The following is a 24,477-nucleotide window of genomic DNA, read 5'->3' as shown; positions in this document are numbered from 1 at the left end:
TAATTGCTGCAGCTCTATCTGTACCATAAAAACAAAATACAATAGTTTAAGCTAAGATTCAGTGGTGGAGGAAGTATTCAGATCCTTTACTTAAGTAAAAGTACTAAAATGACACCATAAAAATACTGTTACAAATAAAATTCTGCATTTAAAATGTCACTTAAGTAAAAGTATGCAAGCATGTTTTCATTATGGATTATTCTACTGATTATTTTCTCAACTGATTGTTGGGGTTGTACAAATTCTAAAACACTACTACAATTACCCAAAGCTTTAAGTGACACCTGCACAATGATTGTTTTCTCCAACTAATAATACAAAATTACTACAAATACATTAAAACTATCAAAATAATTAAATAATAGTAAAATAATAAAAGGAAAAGTAGAAAATCTTCACATTTGAGAAACTGGAACCATGAAATGTTTTTACATGACAAAAATAATTAAATCATTATCAAATAGTTGCCGATTTTGTCTCATTGACTAAATGATTAAACGCCTAATTGTTTCAGCTGTACTTTTAAAGTTATTTAACAACATATTTTATAAACACTTCTTATTTTTTGCATGAAAAAGTAAAGTAACCAGTACCTAAAACTAAACATGAACGACAAATAAAGTTACTGAAGTGAAAAGGGAAATCCTCTGAGTATTGAACCAAAAGTATAAAATGGCAGGAAATGAGTACAGTACTTGAGTAAATGTACTTAGTTACATTCAACCACTATGTAGACTTAACCACTGCCACATGATCTAATCTGCATGTCTTTGGACTGCAGGAGGAACCTGGAACACCTGAGGGAAGTTTAGGAGAAACATGGAGAACACACACAGAACAGATTGTAATATGAGGCCAAAGAGAAAGAGAGAAAAAAAATACTCTCTACTAGATGTGGTTTTTATTCAACTCACAGTACATTCTACAGATGCACACGTGTTACATCACCTTAATACAACAGAGTCTTGTAATACCTCCTCTTAAAAATGATGAATTGGTCCTAAAAATATAAAGGAACAAATTTAAAGTCACCAAAACTGTACATTATTAAAAATTCACTTAACACCACATTTGGTTGTCATGTCTTTTTTTTTTTCTTTTTTGAAAAAACGTCATGTCCCTTTAAGTGTAATAAGGAACATCAAAGTGTATTTCCTATCAACGGATTTGAGTTCAGTGTAAGAAACATGTTTAAATAAAACCCAGACTGTGGAGTTGTCCTGTCGCCTTCAGAGCACACCAACCATGCCGCGCAACATCGTACATTGGCCCTTGTACAGCACAAAAATCAATAAAAGGAATGTAAGACAGAAAACCAGGCAGGGACGTGCCCGGTACTTCATTTTCAGAGCGCCTTTGCAATTCTAGTCTTTAAAATGGGAGGATTTTAGCCTCACACATCATCAGCTTTACATGTTTTCGCCTTGTTAGACGAGCTACAGACAAACAGAAGTGTCATTTTCAGCACAAATGCAGTTTGAAGCTGCAAACACCATCTCGTCCTGGGGAGATTTTGTAGTATATGAGAGCAAATCTTCAGTGTGAGTGGTGTGTTGCAGTAGCATCACAGTCTGTGACACAGATCGGGTGGAACTAGCTGACTATTTACTCAGAGGGACAGTGAAATATTAAGAGAGTCTGAGCCCAGACTGACTGACCGACACTAAAAAAAATCCTCCAGTTTCAGAAACCAGTGTCTTTCACACAGCAGCAGAAGGTGGGTGTGTGAGTGTGTGTGAAATTGTGTGCATGTCTGTGTGTTGCTGAACAGTGTGTATGTGTGCGTGCAAGACTTTAAGTGGAGGTTATACAACGTCTACTCGTGACAGTCCAAGAACAGATTCCTTTTAGTTTAACTGGCCTTTTCATAAATCGTCTAGACATCTCTATAAGGTAATCTGTACACATTCACTACAAGCTATTGCTATTAAATAATCCCAGCTATTGTAATCTTTATATATATTTATATATAGAATATATAATAAAAATATATTGAGCAAAAAAATTACTTCTAGGCATAAGACCACGGTACATTACGTTTCCATTGAACAGGTAAGAAATGGCCCGAGCTCTGTGAAGAGTTTTGATCCGTTTAGTCGTCGAGCGGTGCTGAGTAGGTCCAGTATTCGTGTGATCAGTCCCTGACCTTCAGTACGAGTCTGAGAGCCAAAACACTCAGGGCCTGAGGACGGGTCGTCTCGACCACAGGCCTCGCTACGACATGGGGCTTTGTGAAAGGACGTGACAGGAGAACGCAAACAGGTGATGAGGTGCCGAGGTGAGGATGAGGAGACACGAGAGGAGGAAGGAGAAGTGACGACAGACGCTTTCTCGCTCTCCGTGACAGGGAATGGGTACAAGTTCAAGCCAGTTCAGCTGTGGGCCTAGAAAAAGACCAGGCCGGTGGAGGAAACAATAACAGACAAATAGCCAAAAATCTATACATATATACCTATACATGAGAGAGTACATGAAGCTGGAAGAAGCTCCAGACAGTCTTAGCAGTAATGGAGAGAGCGTGTGACTGGGACGGTGACAGCACCTACAGTGTACAGCCCCACCATCAGGGGGAACGTCTCAGGCTCCTATTTGTCCTTGTCTGAGTAGAACTCCGCCCAGCGGCTCTCAAAGAAGCGCCTCATGGCGTGTCCGGCCATCCCCACCTCCGACGTGTCCTCGTTGAACAGCTCACAGTTGTTGAAGACGAGCTGAGCGTCGGCTGCAAACTCCTCGCAGCTGCAGTACCTGAGACAAGGAAACAGAGGAGAGACTCGTGTTGAAAAAGTACCAGAGAAGGTTACATGGTAGATGCCTGGACAGCCTCCTTTATTTTCACGAAAATACCGCCACAAGTGATGCATGCGTATTTCTTTTATAAATGTTGTAAAAAAAACACACTTGAGGAAGGGGGTTGGGGGAAAGAACACACGTTATAAGGTGAATTCTTCCAGATTTAGATTCAAACTAAAAATTACAAGTCGTAAAAATGTACCTGAGAGGAAGAGTTCCACCTTTTCCTCGGGTAACTCGTGGCACAGTGAACTCACAGTGAACTATTGTGTACGAGAGCTAATAAAGTTGTAGTGAAACGTACAGTGTGATCGGCTCTTACCCTCCCTGTAGCAGTCTCTCTCTCATGGTGAGGAAGTCCATTGGGTTCTTGATGATGCGGCGGTAGCCTGGCACCAGACGGGGGTTGACAGGTTCAAGGAAGGGCCAGGCGTCGGCATGAGCCTCCATCTCCATTAGAATGATCCTGAGAGGAAATAACAGAATTAAAATATTCAAGATAAATCCATCACACCATAAAAGGTCAAAACAAATGTCAAAATTTAATTAAGTTATTCCGCATGTGAACAGCTTGACAGCGATGACAGCAGGACTCACTCGCAGAACGTGAGGTCAGGCTGGTTGCGGGTGGTCATGCGACGACGTTTAGCTGCGCCTCCATCTCCAGAGTTACGGGACGATGAGGCGGGAGCTGTGTTGTCTTTGTACCGTGTTGACATGCCGCTGCTACGTCGCGTTGTCGTCTCATCTTCAGAGCTGTCGTCTTCGTATCGTCTCTTCTTTACCCTGGTTCTCGTTTTGCTTGAACGTGGTGAAGCACTTTCCGTCTGAGGGACAGAACGAATAAGGAAGCAGAATGAGATGATGATGGACAAATGTAGCAATTTTTTCCGTAATACTAACTTTATTTGCATAGCACTTTTCTAAAAACACAAAGTCTTAAATAAAGAAAATCCCTCCCACAAAAATAATTAAATAAATAATAAAAGATAAAATATGAGGTAAACAGACAACCAAAAAATACAACAACCAGATATACATAAAAAATTTGGAACAGACCTCAACTTTACGTAACAATAGGAGTAATGATTAATAAATTCATCAGGCAAGCTGTTTCAGAGTACAGGCACCACAACAGAGGTCATCTTTCATCCTGAGCCTCAACTATGGAACAAACCAACAAGGCCTCGCCTGTGTAAGTTTTGAGTAAGTTTTGTCGAGTTTAAGGTTTGTTTTTGGTCACAAATCAGAGTTCTGACCTGGGCGACGCAGGTAGGACAAAACCAGTCTCCCTCTGGCACCTGGGTGATTTTGGGCCTCAGGCAGTACATGTGGCAGCCACGATCACAGCTGTCACACAGCAGCAGGCAGTCATCATTGTCTCCCTTCCTGCAAACCTGGCAAGTCTAGAAAAAATACACAACCATAAAGAAGAAAATGTTACTACAAATTTGAATTGGGTTTGTGCAGTGTGTTACCAAGACAGAAATCTTGCGAAACAAAGTTACTCACCACTTTGGTCACTGATCTCTCCCAGGCAATGGCCTTCTCCAGCTGAAGTAAACACAGACAGACCTGTGGAGCGCTGCGGCAGCGATCCAGAGCCTGACGCCACGTTCGTAGCCGAGACGTGATCTCACTTTCCAGACTGGAACAGAAGAAACCATAAGAAAATATGGTTAAAATTAGGGCTGCACATTCAATCAAAGTATTATCGAAAACACATATAGCCAAGTTAGAGAGTCTCTATGTATCGGCAAGTTAAATGTAAACTTTACAGACTTTTTATTGTCACCATTTAATTAAAGTACTTTTTCTGAGTATTCATTTAATTGGTACAACTGTACTACAGCACGTCTGAATTTAAGAATTTTTAATTATTGCACTTGTCAGATGGCCTGCAGTTCCCTAAACTCATCCCCTGTACTCCAAAAACAGCCTATTCTTCTCACCTGATGACGTCCATGGTGAGCTCTTCTCCTGGGGTTGGGGTGAGAGGAGCGAGGCGCATCACCTCAGCTGGGTTCCACAGCGGCTCCTTCAGGTAGCGTCGCTCGATGTTACGCTCGAGGTTGGCCAGCCGCAGCACGGCCAAGTCCAGCGGGTGTGTGGCGATACGCGGCAGGCCGGACCACTCCTTCTTAGTTCGCACAATCCAGTCATCCTGTGGGTCGGCGTCATGCTCGTAGTACTGCAGGTCCTCACGTGTTGAGTCTGGCTCTGGGATTGTGTAGGGCTGAAAAAGGGAACAACAACAGGGAGAGTTTCAGTGTCAGTGAGGGAGATAACTGAACAGGAGTCATAAACTACTTAATTTTAGACCACGAAAAACATGAGAAATTATTTTTATCAAGTGTTTGAATCACTACCTGGAATTCTGCCACTGGTGTCTCTGTGTTCGATTCAGCTTCATTCACTGCGCTCTGCGGAAGTTCCTTGAAGAAAGACAAAGTGTAAGTTGGCTTTTTTAGCTACTTATCATATTGCTGTGAAAGGGGTACGCACACACACACGTATGTGAAGTACATTAAATCTTATTCTTACTGTCTTTCGATTGTGAAAATCACAATTCTGTGTTTTTAATTCTGTGTTTTTTGTCCATTTTTATGTGTGAAGTATTTGCAAAACCCAATAAAAATATTGTTTGAAAAATAAAAGTATAATTTATCTTGCTGTAGTTTTAAAAACTCATCACACTTTTAATTCTAGTTTAACTCAACTTGAGTTGGATGCGTTGTTTTGACATAATCAGGTTAATAATGACACATAAAAAGTGAGGCGACGTCTCACCTTGAGATGGAGGTCAGCGGCAATGACACGCTGCTCCAGGTCCTCCACCCACTGTAGGACGCTGATGTCAGTCTCCATCGTTTTCTCCTGCACTTGCCAGGGCTGCTGAAGAGCCTCCATCAGTGCATCCTTCTCCTCCACTTTCACCTCAAATATGGGGTCTAACCGGAAACAAACACAGTTGTGAGGACAAAACGCAGGATAAACATGCATTAGAATGTCAAGTCAAAAACATGAGTTAAAATGTTGTGTGACTAATTCCACTAGACTCACCATTGATCGGTTTGGTGCACATCTCAGCTAAGCTCTCCATGTGTTTGGCCAGATGTTTATGGAGCACCCTTTCCCTGATGCCCCGTGGATGGAGGGCTTGTAAGGTGTTGTACAGCTCCTCTGGATCCTTGATCCACCACCAGCCACGCACCATCGCTGGAAAGGAAACATGAGCATAACACTTTAAAAAATAAAAGCAAAGATTCACTGAGAACAGCACAGTAAATGATGATAATATTTATGTTTCCTTTACATTTACCCTATTTAAGAATTGCTAAATATTTTAACAGTCATGAGAACTGAAAGGAAAACTGCTACAGCTTTTAAAATGTTTATTACATTGCTGCATTATACATAATTATTATTTTATTGATTGTCTGATTATTGTTATAATCTCTACTCCAACAGAAGTAAGTACTAAAGACAAGACAATGTTCTTCAGTGTGCCTTATTCTATTTTGTTCAATGTAAATGACTAGTTTAAAGTGTACAGTTGGATGTATATACATAGGAAAATCTTGAAATTGGTCATTTTATTGTACAATCCTCTTGTTTTTCTGTAAATTCTTCAGAACATCTTTAATTAGCTCTAATCCAATGAAAAAAAGTATATATATATATATATAAAAAAATACACATCTCTTAGACTCAAAATTATAACACCTTTTTGAACCAGACTCTACTTACATGCTGGTGTTGGTTTGACCACCAGTTGTGTGAAGTACTGCTGCTCGAGCTCTTGGAACACAGAGTTTGGAGGTCGGCCGCGGCGCTTGGCTGCAGCTGCTCTCGGCCCTCTGCGGGCGGGACTGCTGCCTCTGCTGCCTCTCCTCCGCCTGCGACCCGGTCTGCCAGGGGTGGCCAGAGCAGGCGTGGCAGGAGGAATGGGGGCTGGAAGAAGCTGAGGGGGTGCTGGTGGGGCGCTAACAGGAACAGCAGCAGCAGCAGCAGGCAGTGCAGGAGGAACGTCCTGTGTTGTTTCTGGAGTGACGCTGGGCAAGAGTGGGTCCGGCTGAAAGGTGGGGAGAGATTATTTATTTATTAATAGACCAAACAGAAAACTCAAGATGTGTTATTACAGCATAATTATTGTATTTATAGTTATGACTGCGGTGACAAACCTGCATGAGAGGAGCGGCAAGTGCAGGCAGAGCACTCGGGATCTGGGGGAGGAGTTTTGGGGGCGAGCTGGGTGAGGTGGGGATCTGTGGCTCAGTCAGAGAGTTATCGTCACACGGTTGTTTGGGGAGCAGGTTGAACCACTGTCCCTGTTTTTCTGCCATCTCCTTCACGCTCTCTTCTGGGCGATTACCCTCTGGAGCGTCTCCTGCCGCTGAGCACATGCCATTGGTCACTGCCTCCTGTGATTGGCTGAGCCAGCTCTGAAAAGCAGCCTGTGTGAGGTCTGTGCCACTATTCGGTGATCCCGGCCCTTCTTCACCCGCAGACCTGACGCTACTTCGACGCCGGCGACGAATCTTCGCCGTACGGAGGTGAAGCTCCACTTCTGGTTTGATTTTTCGAGGCCGTCCTCGTCCTCTCGGTCTGCTCATGAGGGACGCAGTGCCAGGGAGAGGGTCGTCCTCTGGAGACGAGATCTGAGCCTGGGCGGGGGTAGGAGAGGCAGGTAGAGTAGAAGGAGGAGTCGTAGGCATGGGCGTCTCCTCGACTTTGGGCTCCTTTTTAGCTTCCTTTTTAAGGAAGGTGACTGGAACCTCGGCTACAAGAACATCTCCAGAAGCTGCATGACAGAAATGTGAGCAAAGTTTAGATAAAACATGGACACAAAGAAAGTTTGTAAAGCATAACAATGGGTGCAGTGACTTTTTTTTTTTTAGACCTTTTTAAGAGCTATTTTATGTCCATACTTTTTCCACAAAAACACATTTAAAACCAAGACTTAAGTTAAATCCAACTTTATAAAAGTAAATTTAACATCATAATTAATTTTTAAGACCTGTCAAACATTGTATTTTAAGACATAAAATTCATAGTATTGATTTTTAGACATTTTAAGGATCTGCAAACATTTTTTTTTTCAAAATGTAATCTCAGACTCACTCAGCAGCTCTTCTGGCCCCTCTACCAAAACTCCTCCAAGGTGAGGTAGCGCCAAATATCTACGGCGGTAACGGTCCTGGCCCAGCAGTACGGCCCGCATGGAATGAGACGACTGTAGCAGCTTTTTGCGGAAAAATGCTTGACGCTGTAGAGATCCAAAAGCAGAGGAATATTTAGTATGAAGCAAGATAAATACATATATAAAGCACTGGGTCTGTGTAGCGTCAGACTTACCTTGGTTAGCTTATCTATCTGCCTTTCAAGCTCTGGAATGCTGGCATTGGTAGGGCTCTCACTCTGTCACAGAAAAATTAAAATTAAATGTAGTCATGATCCATTTTCTTAGCACTTATGTTTTTGTTGTACTTGTGTATGTATAAACAAAAAAAAATAAAAATAACAGAGAAACATATTGGCAAGCAAGGGTTACAGTTTCAAACTAGGAATAAAATTTACTGACTTATTTGCTTAAGGCATTATACAATAATTTATATTGAAATAAGATTATATAGTGCTAATGTCTATTTCTAAACCTTATATATTTTCCCCATTTTCTGCTCAACACACCTTTTTTCAGACTTAAAGAATGAATCATTTTTTCAATCATATATTTCCTGCACTTTAGCTAACCGATGTCCTTGGGTGGGTCAATTTAAGCCAGTTTCTTGTAATGGTCTTCCTGCCAGGTGGAAGTACAATTTTGAGCAAAATAATTATTGTCCTTCTGCACTACTGAAGTTATATTAAGTATAAAATGGAATACTTTGTGGAGATTATATATCCTAACAACTCATTCAATACTAAATTCACTCTTTCCCAAAATGGCTCTACTTTTGGACAACTCTGGAAGATGTGCACATGGTTTGCATTTGTGTGGCCTCGTTGCCCGATATGTTAGGTGCAATGAAAAAAAAATGTTTATCTTTTCAATTTTTTATTTATTATTTATTTATTTTTTTACAGTGGGGAAGGAATGATCCACTTCTAATACTGAATAAACAGTCAAGCAGATACGTACATCACTGAGTTTGGGTTCTTCTTTGCGTGCACGACGGTTGCCTCTCTCCACGACCAGGCCACTCTCCTCCAGACTGAGGTTCTCCTCTTCGGCCACTCTGGCACTGCGCCTCCTCTCCTCAAAGCACAGCTCTTCCTCTGAGCGTCCTGTGCGACGCGCTAGTGCCGCCTTCAGTCTGAAAGGGGGAAAACAATCAGGATCAACATTTCTTTGGCACTGTGCTACAAACAAAGAGTAATGTGTGTGTTTTTTCCCCTGTATTTAAAGAGAATCATCAATCATCTTACTTGCGCAACTTCCCCTCGATTATCCACTTGTTCTTCCTGTAAGTTGTCATGTTCTCCATTGTGTTGTCGATGTCACTGAAAATAGATAAATAAGATTTAATTTATTTAGAGTACTTTTTAAGAAATGCTTCAGTAACAAACTTTTAGGTTAAAGAGTAATTGAGTAACTAATGAGTTCTTGTTCCAACCTCGTCACAATGTTGCTGCTGTTGAGTTCTTCCACCAGGAAACCCAGAATGGCTGCCTTGGTGTCAGGAGGCAGAGCATGAAATGATTTGGTCCTCATTGTGTTGCAAACTTCTGTATCGAAACCATGAGACTCCAAAAAGATACGAAGTACTTCTGAGACGGTGCTGCGGGTCAGCTGCAACTCAACCAGCTTATCCCCGAGGATCTTTACTGACTGAAGGGGACATGGAGAAGAAAATGGAGATTAAAAAGGCTCATCCACACTTGCATTAAAGGTATAGTTACAGATTATCTGAAGTGATGGTGGTGACCATAGACTAACACTGACCATAGATGAACACCTAATATAATCCTACTTCAAATAATCCAAACTATCCCTTTAATGGAGAAAATACTCAAACTATCACCCACCTGATAATATGATGGCAGGCCTGGATCATGGAGTGCAGCCTCCACCAGCTTTATCAGCAGGTCCTGGACTTCTCCCTGGCTGTCGCCCAGGCCTAACAGGCCCTCCTGCAGGGTAGCGAGACTGGGGATGTCCTTGGGTACATTGATACCAATCACCTTTCCGTAAGCATGCAGGAACTCAACGACGGCCAGGCAGTGTGAAAACGCTGTGCCAGACAGAACCACACCAGGGATACGGGAGAGCTCTGGCAGAGGCTGATGGAGACAAAATTCAACAGTCATTATGGCTGCAACTAAAGATTATTTTTATTATTTATTAATCTGCAGATTAGTTTCATGATTCATCAATTGATTGTGTCTATGAAAAAGATTGTGATAAATGTTCATCAAAATTTCCCACAGCCCCAAGTGATGCCTTCAAATTCCTTCTTTTGTCTTCAAAAATGACAGAGTAGAGCAGCAAATCTTTGCATCTACAAAGTTGGAACCAGGAAATATTTGATATTTTTGCTTATAAAATTACTGCAGTGATTATCAAAACAGCGACTAACATTTTTTCAATCAACTAATCCATTAAATGATAAAACTGTTTCTGTTCTTAAGGTCATGATTACAATAAAAAATCCTCTACAATTACAGCCCTAAGACAAACTGCATGCCAACTGCAAAACTCACCTTGTGGTCAGTGAGACACATGTCCTCTGTGGGCTTCTTCAGCTCATCTGCGATCAGCTGCTGCCGCTTCCGCTCCTCCAGACGTCTCTGGGCCTGCGCTCTCCTCTCTGCCGCTCTCTTAGCTGCCAGAGCAGCCCGAGCTGCTGCCTCCGCCTCCGCCTGGGCTTTAGCCAGAGCCTTGGCTTTACTGCGAGCACCCAGCACCCTCTTACCCTGGGCTATCCTCTCTTCATCAGACTGCTGCACGGTTGGAACAGCTTCAACCTTGACTGACCTCCTGCGGCCAGGCTTCTTGGGCTCTGCAGCAGACCTTGACGCTGGCTGTGGGGCTGTCGGGTCAGTTGGTTCAGCCTTCATCTCCAGGCCTCTGGCCTCTTGCTCGAGCTGAACCCACAAAGAGAAGCAAGAACAGGTTGAGGTGAGGAAGAGGCTGAGGGAAAAGCTTATAAATTATTTTGTGGAGAGTGTTGTTGCTGTACCTTGGCTCTCTTTTTCTCCTCTTTCATCTTCTTAATCTTTGCATCCTCCCTTCTCTTCATTCTTGCCTAAATAATAAACAGCAAAAACAAAATCAGGATGAGACCTCAACAGCACAACAGTTCAACATTACAAACAGTCTGAACAGTCTGAACTACAGTGCACACCTTTCTCTTCATTTTCTTCTTGATTTTTGCAAGTTTCTCCTTTTCCTCCTCCGTTAGAGCTTCTACAAAGGAAACACAAACAATTAGCCACAGCACAAACTTCATGGGTTTATGTGCTTGACACTTTGTCTGGTCCCAAGTTCTGTATGTACACCTTAAATCCAAGTCTTAAAGGGATAGGTCAGATTTTTTTTAAGGAGGGTTGTCTGTCACTCTCTCTAAACCAGCCAGACTCCATTGGTGAAATCAGTAACAAGGGTTGCTGGCCTACCTCTGCCTTGATTTTAAGCTTAACAGATGGAGACAGCAGTAGATCAGCAACTTAATTATATTTTTAGGTGACTAAAATACATTTTTTAGCTGACCCTTTACATTCCAGTACATTGCTTAGCTTCCAGGCTAACACTCCTCTCTGCTTTTCCAAACTGGGGGCTTGTAAATCGCCATATACTGCAGGTAATTCACTGATGATGGATAAGTACCTCATACAACCCTACATCAAATAATCTAAACTATCCCTTTAAGAGCTAGCTATAAATAAATCCCTCCCTCCAGTCCACATCCACTCACCCTTGGCTTCCAGTCGCTTCAGAAGCTTGGCGTCAACTTTGCTAAGAAGGTCAACCATCTTGATTTTGGGAGGTCTACCAGGGCGGCGGCCCTTTACACCACGAACCCTGCGGGGTTTCTCTTTATCAGGGTTTGGAGGTCGACCTCGCCGGCCAGTGATGGCCATGATCATAGAAGGAATCTCCTCATTAGCCAAGAGGACCCACTTCATACCCTGCAACATAGTGAAGAGAATGATGAGACCCCAAAATGGTTTTTAAACATTTCCAACATGATTCAAATCTTTTACTGTGAATCAAAACTGAACTGAGCAGTACTCAGATAAGTATACAGACCTCAGGACTTTCTCTTTCTTCATAAAAATCTCCAACAGGCATGCGTGGGCTGAAACTGAAGTGTTCTCTGGAGACCACACTGTCCGTGTGTTTATTCAAGTACTGGGTGAAGCAATTTGAGAAAGAAAAACATAGTTAGTGTCTTGGCATCCTCAATACATCATCTGTTGCATTTGCCTCGAAAGGCTATGATTTTAATAACTCCAAAAGTTATTTATGCTTTTGTTTTATAGTCAGAAAAATGTACCTTGATTATTTCTGGGAACTGTTTCATCCTCCTTCCACAAGGTGTGTAATACCAGGTTTCACCCTTCATGCGGTTCTCCATTTTCCTCACACGAATCTCTCTCCTCCAGCTACAGTGAAGAGAGTTCATTATTACATTTCTGTCATACTGCACACATTTACTGTTACAATACATTAACACTGCACACATCTGAAAATGTTTAAAAAAAAAAACAAACAAAAAAAAACATAGCTCTGTCTCAGATCTAAGATCAAGATCTGTATCTAATAGTTAATAATAGTTAATATAAATTATCATGGCCTTGATGAAAAAAAAAAATATATTATCTCAGAGAATATTTGAGTGTTCTCAAAGTAAATAGCTAAATAAATTTACCATTTTAATCTCAGAGAATATCCAACTGTTTTTTTTTTTTTTTATTTATGACTCTGGAATTCTGAGTTCTTTGGAATATTACCCCTGGCTCCGTAATTTCCCCCCCTACAATTGTGCAAATACACCACTGTAAAAACTGGAGTTTGGTCAGGGCAGTCATCATCCAGCTAAGTCTGAAATAACTCTGTATTTATAGAATTTAATTAATATTAATGGTTTTCATATTGGAAAAAAAAACTCAACTGTGCAGACACTTCTGTTATGACAGTCATCTGATGCCTCGTTTTTGTTTTTAAAATGTTTTAACATATTAAACCAATGGCAACTCTTATCTACAGTGTAATATCATAGAAAGGCTTTCTGGTAAACAATGTCATAATAATAATAATACTAATAAGACACTGAACAAAACTCAACAAGCAAACATTACCCATGCTGCAGTGGGAACTGAACCTGCTCCTCAGTTGCAACCCTCCGTCTGTTAGATTCACCTGTTGAAGAAAATGCACACAGTCATGCTTAACATTACATTAAACTGTAATGTCATGTCTCAAAACACAATGACGTGAAACTTGTAATTACCGGCAGTGGAGCTCTCATCATCATTTTCATCAACATCATCAGCAGTTTTTTCAGCATCTTCTTTAGGTGTTTTTACATTTTCTTCCTGGTGTTGTTTCCTGACCCGTTTCATCTTCTTGGGTTTCTCGGCTGAAGTGTCTACAGACGAAGCATTGGCCAGAACAGCATCAATTGTGGCTGTGATGGAATCATCGTCTCCCGTGGGCGGCCCAGCCTCTCCACCTACACCTGTTGTTTCTTTAACATCCACCTTCATCTTCCTCTTTCTGCCCACTTTCTTGCCTCCCTCTTCAGCCTTGATCTTCTCCACTTTAGGGGTACGACCCCGAGGCTTCCGCTGGGCCACCTCTGGAGCTTAAAATAAAAAAAAGACATAATGTTTTAAATAAAATTAAGTTTTTAGAGTGGAGATGACTGATTGCTCTGTATACTTAACTGTGTCAAAATGTGCCAGGCACTCTTGGAAAACGGGAAAAATTGAATAAACAGGCAATCAAAGCACACTAGTAAATAGTAACTACTATATTAAAAATCCTTGTATAATTTTTAATGATTTAACGACTAGAATAAAGTGTTGTTAATATTTTTCTTATATTTTGAATTGCCTGTTTATACAAAAATCTTTTTTTTTTTTTTTACTTTTTTTGTTGAAGTCAGAGTGTTGAATACCTTGGGGTTTTGTCCATATTGCCTTTGGAGTTCGAGGTTTGCGTGGTTTCCCTGGGGTTTTCACAGGCCCTCCAGCAGCTGACACGGTCTGATCAGTTACTGGCTGGAGTGGGTGTACAGCAGGGCCCTCTGCTGGGGTACTGAAGGCGATGAAGTTCTCATCTCTCATCTTGAAACTCGGGGGAGTCATTGTCTCATTAACTGTGGTCTTAATGCTAATGCGTGCAGCTGAGTCTGGTGTATCGTGTCCTCTGGGCTCCCACTCTGCCTCAGGTTCTAAGAATAAACAACAACATTAAATAGTGAATTCAGAAATAGAGGGTAATGACATATAAAACTGGCACCCCATTTATAACAGGTATTAAAATGAAATCTGTGTCCGGAAACAGTATCCCGATATGGAAAATGATTACTGATGTTGTAAATTCCTCCTGATCTGAATGTGATCGGATCTGCCTGATCACATCTGGAGGCAGTCAAGAAATCGGTCACAATATCCTTTTATACAAAGAAAGGGACAACTTAAAGGTTTCGCATGTGCCAAATTTATAAGAGTGGACAAAAACTTAGGAATATGTTGTGGACAATGTTTCACAGAGTTTAAACAGTTTCTCCTAATTCAACAGCTCACGAGGCTGATTTTTTTTACAGAGATTCTGGGGTTGATTTGTCACCACCTCAAATTAGGCAAAAAAACAAAAGCAGATCATGCTCACATGAACATTTATTAATATAAATGTGATGTTTCAGTTGTAGGGCCTTCGTCAGCGCCTGAAACGTCATACAGTGTTTTTTTTTATAAATGTTTATGGGAACATTATTGAGTTTGTGGATTTACTTCTGTCCAACACCCATTAATTAATTTATTTATTTGAATGTGTGTGTGCTTCAGAATGATCAGTGTTTTGTAATTTTCATTGGTTGTTATTTTTCTTTAGTTTTTTTTTTTTTTTTCCCAAATCAATTTAGTTTTAATGAGTTTCAACTGTGGATGTGCTCATTTCAGGTTAGTTTTGGTTGCTTTAAAGTTTAATTTTAGTTTAGTTTTTATTCGTTTTATTTTTTTTTAAAATATAATATCAGGGGGCACCAACTCAGTCATGTAAACATCCTAGACTCAATAAACATGTACCAATGCCTCCTACTGCTTGTTGTGTTGACATATTTGTGTATTTACACATTATGTATTTAGCTTTGTTTGTCTGTATGATGTTGTGTGAATTTTATCCCATATCAAGGACTTTGTGTGTTTTAAAAAGTGCTACACAAAAAAGTATGACTAATTTGACCAAACTAGCAGTTACAAAAACTAAAACTTAAGACATTTGTAAATTTACTTAAGTTTGTTTTGTAAGTACACAAATTTGTTTCAGTTAGCCTTCCTTTTTTTTTTTTTTTATCTCAACTCGTTTTTAATTTATTTCAGTTAACCAAGACATTTACCACACTTTCCATGCTTTTACAAACTTCCTGCCACCTCAAACTGCTCACTTGCAAGGTTTTCTCTGAAAGAAAGAGATCTGAACTCAATGACAATAACGAAAACACATTAAAATACCAGGTGTAAACACAAAGGAAAGATCATACCATTTACTATTTAAGTTAATTTTATTCTTCATGTTATTTATCCTGATTCATATCCCCTTTTATTTTACTGTAAATTGGGTGAGAAAGATGAGCAATCTCTATTGGAAATATAACTATCTCTACGTGGAGGCAATGAAAGCAAGGAAACTTGTTTTTTTGTAGATGGAAAGATAAAATTGAATTAGGATGATGTATTCTTTTTATCTGTTCTAATAGCCACTGCTTGTCAACCAAAGTGATATCATGTGATATTCATGAGTTTCCCTGACTATGAACTTTAAGATCGTACCTTGATGACCTTGCTGAGATGGAACAAATGAGTGTGACACATCACTCGAGTCGACAGGGGGCTCTTCCATCTGAGAGGTGTTGTTAAGAGACGACTCCAGCACGGATCCTCCTGTGATCTGGCAGCTGTCCTGGGTCTCTTCTGCCTCAGACGTCTCACCGTCCCTGGTGGAGTCTAATGTGTCATCTCTGGAGTCTTCTACAGAGGAGCTGCTATCTCTAGTGGTGTCAAAAGCAGCAGAGGTGTCCTCTTCTGCCTGGGAGGTGCTGTCAAACCGAGAAGTGTCCTTTCTCAGGTGAAAGCTGTCGTCAAACTGAGTAGAGTCATCTACGCAAGAACTATCATCATAATCTTCAAGAGAGGACTTTTCCAAGACTCTAGAGGGGGTGTCAAATTGTGAAGAGTCATCAAAACTTTCTTGATCAGTCAGATGTTCTACCCTCGTGCTGTGGAGATGTGAAGACTTTCTGAGTGGAGTCTGCTCCATCTGTGACTCATGCATGATGCTGCTTTGCAGGTGGTGCATTTCAGAATCAGTCTGTTTATTCTTGGGCTTTTGATCAGGAGCAACTGTGGTCTGCGAGGGTTTCCCAGGAAGATCAGTGAGGGATTTGGGTGAGCACATTTCAGATTTATCAGTCTCAGTGCCAGGATCAAGCTGAGGAAGGTGTTCCTCTGGTTTTCCATTTCTTTTATTATCCAGCGCTTTCCTGTCCTCGCTGTGACCATGGTGCTCTGGCCTGGGAGACGGCTGCTTCAGCGCATGAGGAGGAGGAGTGGCATTAGGAGGAGGATGTCGCTCAGAGTCTGAACGTTGGACCACTCCAGAAGACGTACCCATTGCAGGAGGCACAGACACCAAGGCAGGAGGGGCGGACACGGGTGCAGTCCTGGAGGCTTGAGTGGTTAGAAGAGGTAGGGTAGACAGAGGTCGGACTGTAGGACTTTCTCGGGAGGTTACGTTCACCGCTCCTGGTGGTAATGATGCCGCAGAGGCAGTGGAATGACCAGAGTCTGGAGGAGTGTATGTTTGAGGCTGGGTTGTGAGTGCTGGGTCACAAGGTTTACTGCCAACTGAAGGAGTTTTTAACACAGACATTGGAGATGCAGATGCTGAGGTTGAAGATCCTGATACCGACATTAAAGGTGGTACACCAACTGATGAAGTGGCAGACATTAATTTTGGAGGTCCAGATGTCATCAGAGGTGGCTTGGACCCATGAACCATCTGCTGTAGAGATGAGATGGGTGCAGATGCTGAGAAAGAAGACGTAGACACCAGGGCAGGAGGAGGCCCTGAAGCTGTAGGAGGCAACGAAGACTTGGTTTGATGAACCACAGAATCCGATAAAGGAGTAGAGACTGGAGGGACTGCTGCAGGTCTAGACACACCATCAGCTGACGCAAGAGGTGTAGACAACTTTGGAGGTGAGGAAAGTCTGGAAGGAGCAGCTGGAGATGGAGCAGAGGACACACTGGGAGGTGTTGAGATTTGTGGTGGAGTAGATTCTACATCAGGGGGCCCAGTGGCAGACGTGGGGGAGTCAGAGGCCTTGGTTAGAGACGTAGTCACCGCTGCGGGAGACACAGATGCAGGGAGCTGAGACGACACAGACTGAGGAGGTGTGTTCATGGCCAACTCTCTGGCAGAGGAAGCCATTTCTGGACGTTGAGCTGCTGGCTGTTCAGAATGCTGACGATAATCACTCGCAGGTCCCATGGGGTTTGGTGGGTAACTGTCACTTTTGGGTAGCCTCTGAGCAACAGGTGTCCTTTCCATGCCGTTATAACCTGTGTCTGCCTCCTTGACCGGTTCTCTCGAATGCCCTAGAAGAGAAGACAATTGAACAGAAATGCTCTCACTGTTACTGTTAAACATAGCCCTGAGTTCTGTTGATTTTTTACAATTTGATTTCATAAAACATTTAAGTGATATCCAATCACGATCATTCAAGATTTTTTTCTGACCACATTTCTTCTTCTAAGATGATGGTTTACCACTATCCCTTCCAGGTTTTAATAATGCGTTGGACAGTTCTTAACCAAATCTTAGTAGATTCAGCAATCTCCTTAGCTCTTTTCTTTACTTTGCTATATCAGTTAGGTTTTAATAACTTGTTGCCAGCTAAAACTTATTAATCACTGCAGTAAACGAATGGAATGCTCTTAACTATTTGCTAAGTTAAATCCAGGTGGTGACTTTTTGGCCTGGCAGTGTGTGTGTACATGACTGTGAGTCAGTTAACTTCACAGGTGTTGTGTTTGTATTGTTATCCTATTCTGAACGTCTTACATCTTGCCCCTGACAAATAACTCCCCCATATTCTAATAAAAAGAAACTAAAACAAATAATGAAACTTAGAAGAACTAAACATTTTTAAACAATAAAAACTAAACTGAAACAAACAAACCCTCTCTGGAAACTAACTGAAAATAAACTGAATTGAAAACAAAAGTTAAAAGCAAAATTTAAAAATGTAATTAAAGATAACTAATGGTCCCTCTGATGGTGAATTTTTATACTGTAATTATAAGGGGGGAAAGATTCACAATTATAGATAAGGAGGTTCAGTAGATACGGGCAATGGTCCATACAGTTTAGATTAGTTGAACAGTGGCACCTGGTGGTTGAATCTTGGCACTATCCCACCACTGACGGCAATGACACTGACCTGTTTTCAGTCATTCATGTGCAAGAAATAACAACTAAATAACACTTTGTATGACGGTTTTATCTATAATATATCATTAGGATTTATAAGGACATAGGGTTCTATAAAACTCATTAATATTTAAAATCATGCATGACATTTTATATAAAGGGTTATAAAGTATTATAAGTGGTGGACATAATGTATCATATGTTCAGCTTTCATAATGCTTATATCTCCATGCCAAGGTGACAACAGTTATAAGAACTATAACTCTGGCCAGTTATAAAGACACAAAGAGAACTGCTTCAATGTGTTCTAACAGATTATAAATTGCAAGTTTCATACATACACCTTATAATGCATATGTCCACCACTTATGATACTTTATAATCCTTATGTAAGTTGTATAAGTTGTCATGCACGATTATAAACTTTCATAGCTTTCTAAAGCCTTATGAATGTATTATGTCTTATGAATGTGCAATAATGCATTACAGGAATGAACTTCACAGAAAGTGTTGCAGAAAATTTTCTTCCTCCCTTGGTCTTTGTGTTTATATTTCATTTGAGTTTCCCCTTGTACAGGTACTTGTATTTGTATGCAAGTGAAATATAGTGCCTCCTTTTTCTATTTGTTGAAAAAACAATTAAGTGTAAGTAATAAGAAAGATACTGAAAATATAGCAGGGCAGCAACTTCATATTATTTTCATTATTGACTGATCTGCTTATTGTCTAAACTAATCGCTTTTTCTATAAACATAGAAGAACATAAGAAGAGCCTTGACAATTTCCCAGAACTTTAAGTGACCAGTTGAAATGTCTTGTTTTGTCTGACCAAAAGTGCAAAACCCAAAGATATTCAGTTTGCTATCATTTAAGACTAAAAATATATATATACAGTACAATGTAGGTATATATGCACACACACACACACACACCAAATTTTATACAGATGCTATGAAAAAATGTAATGCAACCAGGGAGAGCCACGTCATAATGTGATCAGTAACTGTGATAGCTAGGTCAACTATGACCAAAGAGGAAGAGAACCATGTGACTGTAAGTATCACTCAACTGGTGGCATTACAGGAGGAAATGTAAAGTAGAGAGGAGATTAAATTATGAGGAAATAGAACTTAAATGGATGCCAGAAATACTGTAGTGTAGTCAGAATGTAGCACAAATAAATTCCAAGTATAACTGCATAAACTATAATTATTTCTTTGAAACTGGAGAAACACAAAACAACATACAGAACAAAATGAGTCAAGAACACATGTAAGTGTAACATAGTCACCTTGGATGACAGTAGACATTCCCACACTGCTAGCATGGGGGCTCCGTTCCCTGCTGTGACCCTTGGGTGATCCACTATCCTGTGTGGTTGACGGTGACATCATTGTCGCTGAGGACATCCCCACAGGGAGAGGGCTGCCGGTGCCCCCCCTGCCTAAGCTGTGGTGCTGTGGGCTGCCACGTGGAGGAGTAAAATTCTGGGCAGCTGGGGGCATCATCTGAGCCTGGCCTTGGGCCTGAGACTGCTGCGATGGTGGCGGCTGCTGCTGCTGCTGCTGCTGAGGAGATGGCAGGGACGGGTGCTGGGGTTGATGCTGGTAGTACGGCATCCCATTAGGCATCATGCCATAATGCTGTGGTTGCTGGTGCTGCTGGTGGTGGTGGGGTGGGTGACGATGGGAGTGGAGGTGCTGTTGTGACGATTGATGTGGGGCCGGTTGTAAGGACTGCTGCTGGTGATGCTGTGACGGTGTAATTCCAGGATGTGCCTGACTCTGGTAGGTCCCGTACATACTGTGGGAATTATAACCTATCTGTTGTGGGCCAGGATTACTCCTGTTCCAGTACTGACCCCCAGTAAGAGGCATGTTTGGTGGGCCTGCCACAGGGGGCTGGTGGGAGCTTTCAATACCCCCGTTCAGTTGGTACTGTCCATGACCCTGGAAGTGGTGCTGTGACTGAGGCTGCACCATCCCAGGTGTAGGCTGCTTCTGGTGCATCCCGTGCCCAGTGGAGGAACCCATGGCTGGACCATACTGGGGGTGTCCACCCCACAGGTAGTCATAGCCCATGCTGCTCTGGTGGTGGTTGCTCATGTGTGGATAAGGAGCTGTTGGTGGGTGGGAACCAGGCACACCGGACCCGAGTACAGTAGTGACGCCATTCACATTCATTTCGCCATTCATATCTGTTACACACAAGAACATCAGTCAAGTTAAAAATGTTACAGTTTGCACTGGTAAAATACTGTTTGTTGACTTTAACATTGAGACAAGTTAGACTGTCAAGTTAAAAGGACCAATATGTAGGATTTAGTGGCACAGCTCATACAACTTTATCAATGTCCAAATTCAAGCACTTTTCAAGGTGTGTAGTAAACTACATACTTATATGCTTATACATGTATATGTGCTCAAAATGATTTCACTCAAACAGAGTCATCTTTATTTTGTGTGAAAGACAAGAGCAATTATGCTCCCTGACTTACTTTATTGCTTCTACCCTGCAGATTGCAAATACGCTGCCTCACTTTCCTTTTCCAAGCATGTAGGAGAACCTATGGTGGCAGTGAAAACAGTGCAACACGCTAAAGGCTTTATCTAGAGCCAGAGTTTGGGTTGTCCACTCTGAGCAACTGTAGAACAATGGCAGTGCAACCTGGCCCACATGCACACACATTAAGGAACTGAGTGAAACTAAGCAAGTACAACAAGGGGGAAACCTTTTTCCAATCTTTATCTGAGGGGAGGCCACACACTCAGATTTTGAAAAACACTGTTGTAAATCTTACACACTGGACCTTTAAGAGATCCGGTGGAGGGAGAAAGTGAAGTCTGGTTCTATTAAAGTACATAAAGTAACACCAATTTTCACAATAAGACTAATGTCATATGTACTGTGATACAGTGCTAAAGGATAACAATACTCACTCTTCCCCTGCTGAGGAAAACTCATGGAGGACCCGTTAGTATAAAGAGAATCCCCTGAGGAGAGTTTCAGTCCTGAGTTTGCTGAGGAGTGGGTGCCATAGTTGAAATGGTTATTTGACTCCATCTGAAAAAAAGAATGCAAAAGATAAGTACACAAATTTATACTAACATTCAATGTTCATCTCCAGTCAAATGTATGGAAGTTATGTAACTGCAGGGCTTAGATGCCTGCGCGCGCCTTGCATCACCTTATGAATCACAAATGCATTATTTAATTCATTTTCATTTATTTTCGCTACGTAATGGGTGTATTTTCCTCTAAGAAACGTCCATCCTAGATTATTTTGGCATCTGCAGCTCGTGACAGCACCATTTCGTTCCAACAACAACCGTCAAAATGTCGCAGCCAGAAACAGCAGATGCCAGGCCCGAGCGAGCCGTAATGGACAATCGGGATATTACGATAGAGGCTCATCATTAGCGCTGATGAGGCGCTGCTGCTGCCGCTGCTGCTAACATGAGCACATCCTCCTCAATCTACCATGATAAATGTTCGGCCCGGCCAGCCACACTAACTGTATCCAAGACCCGGCGGCCTCAGCCAACTAACAATGGAAGGATTAGCGAGAATATTTTACAGTCACTCCGAGGCCTGGAGGAGTGTTACCACACCACTCGCTGTTTAGCACTTCCATACACTCGTAATGCAAAAGTAGCCCCGTATGGATACTTGATTTCCTAATTCAACAAGGCCGTTGCAGAAGCAGCCGCCGCGCTAGCTTAAGTCGTGCTATGCTAGTCGCGTTCACAAACGAACAATTCACTTTAAAGCAATGCTAGTCGGCTGTGCTAACAACTGATACAGTTACCGTTAGATATGAGATCAGTTGAAAAAGAGGTAGCATAGACCGTTTACTTTGGTGTGAAACATCAAACAAAAGTACTCCCGGCTCCAGTTCCAAGGTTATTTCGCTAAATCATCACAATAGAACCTAGCTAACACACGCTAGCTTGATAAAGCTAACTGATAGCATCCTTAACGTTTACCAACAGTACGTAAAGCGGCGATGTTAGCTAGCTTATAGCCAGGTAGCAGGTACCGCAACCACGCTGGTGTGGATCCATGGTGCCCATCAGTTATAGAGATCCTCGCGAATGAAAATAAAAATGAGCCGGTGTTGATAATGAATAACGTCGCTTGTTAACAGATGGAGGCGTGCTCCCCTTTTGTTCACGGGCTAACATTAGCTAGCAGCCAGATGAAGTTACATTGTTTACGCTGAACGCACGCACACAGACAATTTTTGCAGAGCATCATCTTCCCACACTGCCACCATCAAAAGTTTCGCTGATATCTCAGCGTAAAGCTATCCAACCTTTCAGTCCTTGGATTTCGAAGGCGCAGATGCCTCTAAACCTTCGTCTAAACGGATATGCGGGTGAAGATGGCACAGCGGTAAATAATAAACAACTATTCCCTAACCTTTGGGTTTTAAATTAGCAAACATGGCTGGTGTGGTCCAATGCAGCCATGATCACAGAATAGAGCGAACAGTAGCAGTGTAAACGTCCCGACGATAAGCACACACACATCCGGTCACGTTTATTCACGAAACTTCACAACAAAATAGACAACAACCACAATAATAATAACAACAGTAACAATAATAATAACAACAGTAACAATAATAATAATAAGAAGAAGAATAATAATAAGAAGAAAAATAATAAGAAAAATAAGGAGAAGAAGAAGAAGAATCCAATCATTTTAATAAAGTCACTGGTAATAACAATAAAAATTAGTATCTACCAGTAAAAAAAAAAAAAAAAAAAAAAAAGTCCTGCATTCGAAATTTTACTGAAGTAAAAGTACAAAAAAATCAGCAACAAAATGTACTTAAAATATCAAAAGTAAAAGTACTCATAATGCAGCGTGGTTAATGTCAGTTTTTACTATGTAATAGTCATTATTAATTATGTATGAATATGTAATTGATACCTAAATAAAGTATTGAGTGAACAAACTTATTTACATTCCACCACTGATGATAATAATGATGATGATATGTTTTGTCTATAAAATCTCAATTATAAAAGTATAGCTGTAAAATAAATGTAGTGGAGTGAAATCCACAATATTTCTCTCTGAAATGTAGTGAAGTAGAAATACCAAGTAACATAAAATGGAACTACTCAAGTAAAGTGTAAGTACCTCAAAATTATGCTTGAGTAAATGTACTTGGTTACTTTCCATCACTAATCATAATAATAATGATTGTGGAGGACCAGAGAATCCTCTGAGGAGAGTTTCAGTCATAGTAAAAGTACTTATAATAACAAGTGGCTACTGTCAGTTTTATACAATTAAATTATTAATTCATTATTGTTGAATATAATTAATTAATTAATTAATTAATTAATTAATGTGAAATCAGTACTTTAATTAAGCTAATGTTTTTAATATACTTTTGGTAGTTTATTTGTGACTAGTCATCATATTTTATGAACTGACCACGTTTTGTAAAGCCATGAAATTAATGTAGTGCAGCAAATTGTTAAGTTAAAAACTTTTTAATTTGGCTTTTAATTTCAGATAACTTCCAGGTATTATTGTTATGTTTTATTGTATTATGAACTAACTTTCTTATTTACTTGTTTGTTTGTCTGTTTTCTATTGCCTCTGTTGTTACCACTACTACAACTGCTAGTAGCAGTAGTAGTAGTAATAGTAGTATTACAATACCTCAGAACTTTAAATGGATGAATAAAAGTTTCTTTCCATCACTTGGAAAACACAGCGGTTGATAGCCAGTGTTATGCTAATATGAGTTTATGGCTACTCAGTTTAAGTAAATGTCCGTATTTGGTGTAACCTTTGAAATTAACAGTTAGTCACGGGTCCAAAAATGGATATTTATACATTCGTTTGACATGGTTATATCATTATTGAGGTGACACTAAAAGCAAGCAGACAACTATCTTTAACTCGTGATAATCCAGGACCAATCTACGCTTTTATTTTAATGTACTTCAGGGTTAAAACAGGAAACTAGTATACCATATTACAGTCACCTTCTCGGAAAT

The 24,477-nt window shown here is 40.9% G+C and overlaps 1 protein-coding gene across 3 annotated transcripts; it reads right to left on the bottom strand.

The window, feature by feature from the left end:
- Positions 1 to 879: 879 nt before the first annotated feature.
- Positions 880 to 22,973, bottom strand: baz2a (bromodomain adjacent to zinc finger domain, 2A). Of its 3 annotated transcripts, none has more exons than XM_084720671.1 (30): positions 22,877 to 22,973; positions 21,394 to 21,517; positions 19,746 to 20,651; positions 15,793 to 17,619; positions 13,917 to 14,192; positions 13,248 to 13,601; positions 13,096 to 13,156; positions 12,291 to 12,399; positions 12,044 to 12,145; positions 11,709 to 11,922; positions 11,139 to 11,200; positions 10,974 to 11,039; positions 10,495 to 10,878; positions 9,820 to 10,074; positions 9,408 to 9,622; positions 9,220 to 9,294; positions 8,933 to 9,107; positions 8,149 to 8,211; positions 7,915 to 8,059; positions 6,975 to 7,594; positions 6,541 to 6,865; positions 5,854 to 6,009; positions 5,581 to 5,741; positions 5,160 to 5,225; positions 4,743 to 5,026; positions 4,303 to 4,438; positions 4,050 to 4,196; positions 3,388 to 3,617; positions 3,113 to 3,256; positions 880 to 2,745 (listed from the first exon to the last, which is right to left on the bottom strand). In XM_084720671.1, the coding sequence occupies exons 2-30, from the start codon at positions 21,515 to 21,517 to the stop codon at positions 2,586 to 2,588; spliced, it is 7,842 nt and encodes a 2,613-aa protein (XP_084576797.1). In that variant the 5' UTR covers positions 22,877 to 22,973; the 3' UTR covers positions 880 to 2,585. The 3 variants fall into 3 exon arrangements, with proteins under 3 accessions (XP_084576797.1, XP_084576796.1, XP_084576798.1); XM_084720670.1 differs by having other exon boundaries at positions 22,770 to 22,944; XM_084720672.1 differs by lacking the exon at positions 22,877 to 22,973 and adding an exon at positions 22,303 to 22,448.
- Positions 22,974 to 24,477: the final 1,504 nt, after the last annotated feature.

Source organism: Lutjanus erythropterus, chromosome 6, assembly GCF_056507025.1.
Source record: "Lutjanus erythropterus isolate fLutEry1 chromosome 6, fLutEry1.hap2, whole genome shotgun sequence".
NCBI classification, from domain to species: Eukaryota; Metazoa; Chordata; class Actinopteri; order Lutjaniformes; family Lutjanidae; genus Lutjanus; species Lutjanus erythropterus.
The sequence above is the reverse complement of the archived record's forward strand: the minus strand, read 5'-3'. Positions and strand labels throughout refer to the sequence as shown.